Below are 10,000 nucleotides of genomic sequence, written 5' to 3' on the forward strand. Positions count from 1 at the left end.
ATATATATATATATAAATTTATACATATGTATGTATGTGTATATATATATAGCATATATACCTACATACATATATATATATATATATATATATATATATATATATATATATATATATATATATAAAGACATACATACATGTACATACATACATACATACATATATATACACATACATACATACATACATACATATATATACACATACATACATGTATATACACATGTCAGTCCTATAACTACTTGGTCTCTTGCCGTCCTTCGAGCAGAGAGGAGAGGGAGTAGTCATACCCTGGTGAGAGGGGGTTGCATGTATATGCATATCTAAATATTTAGCCGTCATTTTTGACGGGTTACATACATTAGTTTACATATATTATTTACAAGCCTTTATGGGAAATTTTGATGCTTTTTGATTTGCTTCCCTCTATGTTGTTAGGTCACGCAAGGTATATTTCCTTAAATATTTTTTGGTTTTCTGTGTGACGTAAGATATTATGTTCTTTATTTTCTTGTCAACTTCAGATGTTAACCATTCTCCTTAATTACGAAAGATAAGAAGTTTTGCACATTATTTATGGTTTTAAAGAACATTCAAGGTAATATAGAGAGCTGCATCACTGAATATTGCGCCACTTGCAAACGCATCACGCTGTCAAATGCTGTCACGTGGTTGCACATTAAGGAGAGTCATTGCCCTCGAGAAATTGCGCCTGCGCAGTAAGGTTTGTTCTCTTCTCTTTCCTACTTCAGCATTAATGGATTCTGGCTCGTCCCTCGTTTTTTCGCAAATTCATTTTAATGACATCGTCTTGGTCAAGTAGTTTGCTTGGTGCTTTAAACTATGATTTCTACTTTGTTCGTTTTAGATTCAGATTCAGGCGAAATTATTATTGGTTTATTGTTCGATTCAGATTCAGACAACATTTTTATTGTTCGATTCAGATTTAGACAACATTTTTATTGTTCGATTCAGATTTAGACGAAGTTTTTATTGTTTTATTGTTCGAATCAGATTCAGACGAAGGTTTTAGTTTTGTTGTTTAATTGTCGTTTCCGATTCAGACGAAGTTTTTATTGTTCGATTCAGATTCAGACGAAGTTTTTATTGTTTTATTGTTCGATTCAGATTCAGACGAAATATTTATTGTTTATTGTATCATAAGATAACGTTCGACGATCAACATTAATGTTATGTAGTTCGTAAGTCTGTCTGTCTGTAGATTTTTTACGTATTATCTATCTACCTGTCTATCTGTATATGTATACATGTACGTAGATGATTAGGTGTTTGCGTTGACGGAGAAACACATGCTATTATATTTTTGTTATGTATTTTTCGTGCATTTTTAAGCATTTGTACTCATGTAAAAAGCTGGACAATTACCCCTTTAAGTATAATTTTTCTTGAGTAGTTTTACCCAGATAACATTCAAGTCACGTTTTTCTCTTACATTGTGTTTACCAGTAATTCTCTCTCTCTCTCTCTCTCTCTCTCTCTCTCTCTCTCTCTCTCTCTCTCTCTCTCTCTCAGCTAGAAGTTTGAAACAGTGTAGTCCATTTTCATTTGTTTCAACCGTAGTTCTTCTTTAATGGGTTATTTTTTATTTATATGCGAGAGAGAGAGAGAGAGAGAGAGAGAGAGAGAGAGAGAGAGAGAGAGAGAGAGAGAGAGAGAGAGAGAGAGGGGTCTGCTTACTTTCACAATGGATTGTTCAGTGCCTCAGTGTTTCTCAGTGTGGTTTTCCTTTCCTACTTTCTTTTTTATGTTATGAATCAAATCCTTTTAATCCTTGATGGTAGTTTTCCTACTTTTATTTTTTGTCATAAACTAAATCCTTTCAATCCTTGGTGGAACTAAAGTCTGAATAAATGGATTGAAAGTGCATTCATTTAACGCGGCTATACAGAAAAGACACTGATTTAGACGAAAACAATTTATGAAGGATGATAACAAGCCATGATTCATTGGTCGCCAGGGATCGACGCAGTTATCGAATTTGTTAAAAAAAAAAATATGCAAGACTTTCAAGGGTTAACCCGACCAATTTGTGAAACCAGGGTTCCCAACCTGGGATATATGTATTGTACCCCAGTGGTACAGTTTTACTCTTCAGGGGGTACATTGCGTGGAGAGAATAGGTAATACTTAGTAATATCTGGCAACTCTTTCCTCCGGCTACAAGCTGATTGGTTGAAGAATGTATTACGTCACTGAGCTAATCGCAGGAGAGCTGAGAGAGAATCCCGCGAAATTTGAAATTGGAGCAGTAATTTTTGTCTTCTGGGAGGGTTTTTAACTGTATAGATTCTGGCTGAGCAAAGATCTGGTAGTTAATTTAGTGGTCTGGAAGCGTTTTAAACGTTATAGAGCCATTACTGCTTATTACGTGATGTAATCTGCTTTGAGATTGAATAATGAAATTATATCACAATATCAGTTTCGTTGTTTATCTTTTTCATCTCCAACTTTAGGTTTGCACAGCTCAGATAGAAATCATTTCCATATACAGAATTCATTCAAACGGAAATATCTTCATTTAACTTTGAAAATGGTGTGCAGTTTAATTATCCGAAACTACTTGCTGCAAGTGTGCAAGAGCGTGGCCGGCCGTTGGGGGCCAGACAATCTGCAAAAAAAAGAAAAAAAAGTAAGTCGGATTTTTTTTTTCTATTTCCTGTACGTCGGAAGCAATGTATTCAGAAGTTTTCTCATATACGTTTATTTGTATCATAAAGCACAAATTCTCAAAAGTGGAATTTTAATTGTATTCGTAAACAATCCCCAAACTTGAAAGTTTCCAACAGTTTATTTTTTCTTGTACGTCTGAAGTCTTTAGTTTGTAGTCTTACTTATTAGCAAAAAGGCCAGGCCGCTGCCAATAATTGTGGAAACCGCTGCCTTGAAGTTGGACTATTCAGTAGTCTCCTCTTGTGCAACAGTCCTTCCTGTTCTGCAATCACTATTCAAGTGTCTATCATAATCCACAATCATGCGGTTTTTGGCAGCAGTCATTTGAATACTTGAGTCATCTACATCGTATAATGCACACGTATCAGTTTGCATTCAACAACAGCGGTTCATTTCTGCATGCCATTCGATCATTGTCTAATGGCCCTTGTGTGCATTGCCTTGCAATTGCAATCAAGTTTCTGAGTCATCCATTAGCAGTCAGGTTGTCCTCTTTCTACTGGCTGGATGATTGCAAGAGCCTGTGTCTGGCCACAGGCTAGGGAATCTACAACAACAACAACAACAACAGGTTGGCTCTGGTTTAATCTCTGCCTGATTCCCACAGGCACGCTTGGAGAGACGAGATTCATATTTGGGAAATAGCCAACAGAGGAATAATAGAGGCTCTTGTCATCCGAATATTTTCATTCGAAACCAGAACTTGGAAGAAATCGTAATTTTCCTTTTTTTATAAATGCTTTCTGCCTTCGCTATGCAAAGAGTATGCATTCACCCTGCCCGATTAGTTTATTTGTTTTTGTTTGTGAACAACTTTACACAAAAACTACTGTACCAGTTTTGATCAAACTTGGTAGTCATGTTGGCTATGGTTCAAGGATGAATTTGTAAAATTTTGGATAAAGTACATCAAAGTACAAGGACGCAGCAGTACTTTGAAAATAACCGCAAAGCTCTGAAGTATTTAAGAAAAAATGAAATAATTTATCATCAGCCCAACTTACTTTTGATTGTTGTTATTATTGTTTATTTCACTTATTTTGAAATTTTTAGTTGAAATTTGAACTACCCAATGTGGGTTAAAGTGTTAACACACACGCGCGCGCGCACGCACACACACACACACACACACACACACACACACACACATTCTTCTAGTTTTATCTTAATCATGCCACAGAATATTTTTTGCCATTTCTAATCCTTGGGTGATTAGATCAGTTAGATTTATGTATTTGAGATACCTTAACGCAAGGGTTTGCGTATCACCATGATCAGCGAAACTGTACTAGTCAGGCTTCCCATAATAGCTTGGTTTGCTGTGCGCGATCTGACTAAAGTCTCACAACATTACCATTCAGCAGTCCCCTAACGTGGTGATGAAAACTGGCCACATCCCAGACATGAAAAAGGACATGTCTGAGACCTTTGTCCTGCAGTGGACTAGAACTTCTGCATTTATTGTTGTAGACTAGAGTAATCACTGAATGCCATTAAACTAACTATGCTACGTATATGAAACTTTTTTTTTTTTCTTCATAAACTTTTTAAAGGTGAAAATCTCAGTAACTGTTGTTGTTATTTACGCCAATGCCACCCATTAGGGAGGTGGAGATGTACTATTTTGTGCAAATAAATTTAATGAACTTCTTTTTTATATTTATTATTTATTCCATCAACACTTGTCAAGTCCAATTGAGAAAATGTAAATGCGTCTTTGGAAGGAGAGAGAGAGAGAGAGAGAGAGAGAGAGAGGAGAGAGAGAGAGAGAGAGAGAGGAGAGAGAGAGATAGAGAGAGAGAGAGAGAGAGAGAGAGAGATTTTGTTATATATATACTTATCTTTTCACACGAAAAAGGAAGGTGACGCTCTCTTTTAACGAGAGAGAGAGAGAGAGGAGAGAGAGAGAGAGAGAGAGAGAGAGAGAGAGAGAGAGAGAGAGAGAGAATTTTGTTCTATATATATTCATCTTTTCACACGAGTAAAGTTACAGAAAGGAAGGTGACGCTGTCTGTTTTAATGAGAGAGAGAGAGAGAGAGAGAGAGAGAGAGAGAGAGAGAGAGAGAGAGAAATACTCATTCCTTATTACTTATTCCATAATACCTCTTTTTCTTTTATATCCTACAGGTCGAGTAGACGAAAGAGAACTGAAATCGTCTTTCCAACGCCTTGGGGTTCACATCACCGACGAAGAATCTCAGAAGTTACTGCAGAGGTGAGTGAAGACGTCACACCAGTAATCGGATATTTTTTTTTTTATTTCTCTCTCGTATGTTTTACATCTTTGCATAATCTACTCTCTTTGTGATTGGCTTCTTCCTTTTGGAGCCTTAAATTGATTTCCCTTAAAAAAAAAATTTTCATTGTTTTTTTTTTGTCATTCATAATTATACATTTTATTTAGATTTTTATATCATTCATTTTCTTCATGGCGTGGTTTCATACATATTACTTCATTTGTTTGTATAAATTACGTGTAATTTGGATAAGATTGATTCAGATTTTTCATGATTATTATTTTCTATGATTAGTAGTGTTATAAACTGGAGGGTATGATTTATGCTTATAATTATATACGCTCTTCCTGAACGATGTGTTTTGTAAGCGATGTGCTTGAAGCCTTTAATTTTCCAAATCCATTGATATAAAAAAGTATTCTTTGTATTTTAATATATTTTTTTTTTCGATCAAAATATCTTCTGAAGCGCATTTATAAAAGGTATTGCAATTTTATCCATTCTGTGCAAATCCTATAGTTGATTTGATAATGCTATCTATTGGTCTCAACGTCCATGGTTATATTTTCCATCCTTCAGGATGTCTCGGACAAACAAGAGGATTTCCATGATGTCATGAAATTCATATCAGAATAGAAACCTTTATCTTTTGAACTTCAAGGAATCTCTTTGCGTGATATGAGTAACTAAATTCAGGGAAAGAATAAAGGCTTTACAGTGAACCCTCGCTACTTCGCGGTTCGACAATCGCGGATTCACCACTTCGCGGGGTTTTTCCATAACCCATATATATATACATATCGCGGATTTTCCGGAAAATTCGAAAATACCGCGAAATCTGAAGACCCCCAAATACGATATTTTGTTACCTGTAATTCCATTAATACTGTAATTAGTAATATCTGCTCTTACTGATTGTTCATTGCATTACATATGATATATAATTCAGCACAGAAAGAAATAAAACACGAAAAGAGAATGTGATCATACGATAATTCAGTACGTAGTAAAATTAAATCGAACATGAAACGCAAATCAGATGCAGTCATACCATATTAGAATGGTGTGTACTGTAATGGATGTGCTTCTTTTCCATGAATCTTTTGTATGTATACGTACGTAGTACAGTACTGCATCCAATAATATTCTTTGTTGCAAAAATCTCATTTCGAATAAGCGTACGAGAGAGAGAGGCGTAAAATAGCGTACGTAAAGCTGAATTATTATTGTTATTATTATTATTGTTGTTGTTGTTAATAATAAAATTATTATTGTTATTATTATTATCATTATTATTATTATTATTACTGTACAGTATTATTATCATTATTTATTATTATTACGGTATTGTACTTAATCTACGTACGTTCAGTATGCGCAGGGCATCTTCTATGAGTAGGTAACCAACGCATCATAGTACTGTAAGACGGGTTGTGATTGGTTCAAGCGCTGATAGATGACGAATCAGAACTCAAGTTTTGTTATCTAGCCTGTGATTGGTGTTTTGCCCGCATCTTCTACCCGCAGCATCAAAGTTCTCGCGGGGCTGGATCGTTCACTCTCTGTTACCCGCGTATCGCTGAGTAGACGTTCTTAAGTTTGTGAAGTTTAATCTGTGCTGTGTGCGACCTTTTTAAGTTGAACTTTTTGTTACAGTACTGTACGTAAATCCTACTGTAATGGCTCCCAAGCATTCTGCTTCTCTTAAGGCTGGTAGTGAGCCTAAACGCCACCGAAGGATGATGACGATAGCTGAGAAGGTTACGCTTCTCGACATGTTAAAAGATGGTAGAAGTTACGCGGCCGCCGGCCGCCATTTTGGCATCAACGAATCCACCGTTCGCTATATCAAAAAGGACGAGGCGAACATTAGAAAGACGGCTGCAATCACCTTTAGCAGATCAGCGAAGCGAGTCGTTACAACGCGTAATAAAACGATCGTACGCATGGAAGGTGCTTTAGCTGTGTGGATTGCCGACTGCCGGAAGAAGAACATAGCGTTGGATACGAACACCATCCAAACAAAGGCTTTGAGTTTATATGAGAATTTTGCTGCAAAGGAACCTAAAGACGACGACGGCAACCATGCTGAAGATGATGATGATGCAGATGATCCTCAACCAGGGACATCCACTGATTCCCAGCCTCAGAAACGTTTTTCCGCAAGCAAAGGATGGTTCGCGAAGTTTCAGAAACGCTTCGCCCTGAAAAGCGTTTCCCTGCATGGGGAGTCTGCTTCCGCTGACACTGCCGCTGCTGAAACTTACGTGAACCAGACGTTCAAGAATATTATCGCCGAAGGTGGATACAAGCCGGAACAAGTCTTTAATATGGATGAGACTGGCTTGTTTTGGAAAAGAATGCCGTCGCGAACTTTCCTGTTCAAAGAGAAAGCCAAAGCCTCTGGCTTTAAGGCATTCAAGGATCGCGTTACCCTCGTGATGTGTGGCAATGCTGCTAGATTTTTGTTAAAGCCGGGGCTTATTTATAAGTCGAAAAATCCTCGCGCTTTGAAAAATAAAAATAAGAATCTCCTTCCCGTGTACTGGATGCATAATCAAAAAGCATGGATTACGAAGATGCTGACCTCCAACTGGTTCCACCAGTGTTTTATCCCGCAAGTCAGTAAATATCTCTTAGAGAAGGGCTTGCCATTCAAGATCCTTCTCCTTATGGATAACGCTGGTGGACACGCAACTGACCTGTCGCATGAGGGCATTCAGGTTGAGTTCCTGCCACCCAACACCACGTCATTAATTCAACCGATGGACCAGGGGGTTATCAGGGCGTTCAAGGCCCTCTACACGAAGAATACCTTGGCGGACCTCGTTGCGTGTGTGGATGCTGCCCAAGATGACGAGGATGAAGATTTTAACTTGAAGGCGTACTGGCGGCAGTACACCATAGCCACGTGCCTGCAGAATATTCAGAAGGCACTTCAAGAGATGAAACCTGCAACCGTGAATGCGAGCTGGAAGAAGTTGTGGCCCGATATTGTTTACGACGACAAGGGATTTACTCCGTCGGAAATCCAACACTCTGCAATACGGAAATCTGTGCAGTTGGCTGCCATAATTGGAGGTGACGGGTTTGGCGACATGACGACTGAAGACGTCGACGAGTTGTTGGACTGCCATTCCCAGCCCCTAACTGACGCAGACCTCGTAGACCTGACGAAATCGGCAAGTGAGGAAGAGAGTGATACCCAGGAAGAGACCCAAGAAAATGTCGAAGAAACGGGCTTAACATTAGAACGGCTTGCCAAGGCCTGCAACCACGCGAAGGAGTTGAAAGAAATGTTGCAAGAGTGGGACGAGGATATGGTTCGCTCGATGCAATTCTGCAACAAGGTTGATGACATAATGACTCCCTACAAAATGCTCTTGGATCGAAAAAAGAAGCAGCGGCAACAACTTCTGGTCACAATGTTCTTCCAGCCTCGCAAAAAAGAGCCAGTTCCTCCTGCTAGTACGCCTTCGGAAGAAATTGAAGTTTCCCAGGAAGAAGTTGAAGAGGTGTCCCAGGAAAAGACACCTCCGTCTGAAGAGACGTAAAATACTATCATTGGCTGCACAGTAGAACACATCATCAGCTTCATCATCATCATTTCTACTGTGCAGCAAATTCATCGCCATCACCATTCAAGTTTTTCTTCAACTTCTTTCGTGGTGAGTACAGTAACAATCTTTATTTTTTACTTTAATATTCTTACTGCCTGTTTTATAGTTTAGTAATGTACGTACTGTATGCATTAAGTTAAAGGGAAGGTTTTAAAAGTCTACATGTTGTAACCTATCATATTTTTTTTGTTTAAATTTACATTTACGTACGTAAAACAATCTCTCTCTCTCTCTCTCTCTCTCTCTCTCTCTCTCTCTCTCTCTCTCTCTCTCTCTCTCTCTCTCTCTCGTAAATTGTTTTCCTGCTTTGCTACGTACAATACTGTATAATTTATATTTGTAAGGTAACATATTTTGTAAATGCTTTTACTGTAAATACTGTATGTACTGTATCATTATTTATCACTATCATCATGCGCGTTAAATGCCTTGTTTGTTCTGAGCGTGGTTGTTTACTGAGCGTACACGCCGTCGTTTCAGGCGGCGTCATAAAGAAAAACATTTCATTTGGAAGTCCTAAGAAAAATACGTAAACTAAAACATTGGTAATAAACAAATCAACATACAGTACAGTACTGTATAATCAATATAATCGATGCAAAAACTAACCTATACATATATGTGTACTGTACACTAAATGAGTTTGTTTCTTCATTATGATCAGAGATGAACGTAAACAAAACATTGGTTGCCATTTTTTATCGTGCTTTTTAGGTGTTTAGGAAACGCTTGATATAAAATCGCCTTTAATATTTGTGCCTGTTTTAGTTTAGGGTGCTGTAGTACATGCATTAAGTGTTTTGTACATTAAAGGGTGGTTTGTTAACAGTACTACGTACAAGGGAAGGTTTTAAAAGTCCGAATATACATGTTAAATAAATAGGTAAATATGATGTCACTACTTCGCGGACTTTCACCTATCGCGCCCGCGTCTGGAACCTATCTACCGCGATAAACGAGGGTTCACTGTAATTGTGGAACTTTATATTTGGGAAATTTATTATTTCTTAAATTTTTTATCGAAGAATTCAAATATTTTACTGCAATGAATGTAGAATGGCAAAATTATGGCCATTGCCTCCTCCAATGAGGTTGTAAAATGGCCTGCGTTGTTTTTATTTATTTGTTTGTTTGTTTGTTAGTACCAGTTTGTCTGTTATGCACCGGAAGAACCCTTTAAATTTTGGAGGATATCCGGATCAAGATCACGATGCTTATTGCCCTTATTATACATTAGATTAATTAAATGGTCAATATATGAAAAATGGAAAGCTTGGTCCGTAGACTTGAGTAAAATGTTGAAAATGTTCATTATAATAATATAAAAACACTTAACAACCTTAAACCGGATATTTCATATATAGAATATAAAAAGAGTTATGAGACGTAGGACTGAATGAAAAGCTGCTCAAGGTCAACATTAAGGAAGTCAATAAATTACGCCCTAATCA

At 37.5% G+C, this 10,000-nt stretch overlaps 1 protein-coding gene across 2 annotated transcripts in view; it reads left to right on the plus strand.

Moving 5' to 3' along the window:
• SCaMC (Short Calcium-binding Mitochondrial Carrier) overlaps window positions 1-10,000 on the plus strand; it is a 346,502-nt gene that overhangs the window by 228,728 nt on the left and 107,774 nt on the right. For both annotated transcript variants that reach the window (XM_068351977.1, XM_068351978.1), the window contains exon 3: window positions 4,820-4,907. In XM_068351977.1, coding sequence (XP_068208078.1) covers window positions 4,820-4,907 — 88 coding nt within the window. The remainder of the gene's footprint in view (window positions 1-4,819; window positions 4,908-10,000) is intronic.

The sequence above is a fragment of the Palaemon carinicauda genome, chromosome 28 (genome assembly GCF_036898095.1).
Source record: "Palaemon carinicauda isolate YSFRI2023 chromosome 28, ASM3689809v2, whole genome shotgun sequence".
NCBI lineage: Eukaryota > Metazoa > Arthropoda > Malacostraca > Decapoda > Palaemonidae > Palaemon > Palaemon carinicauda.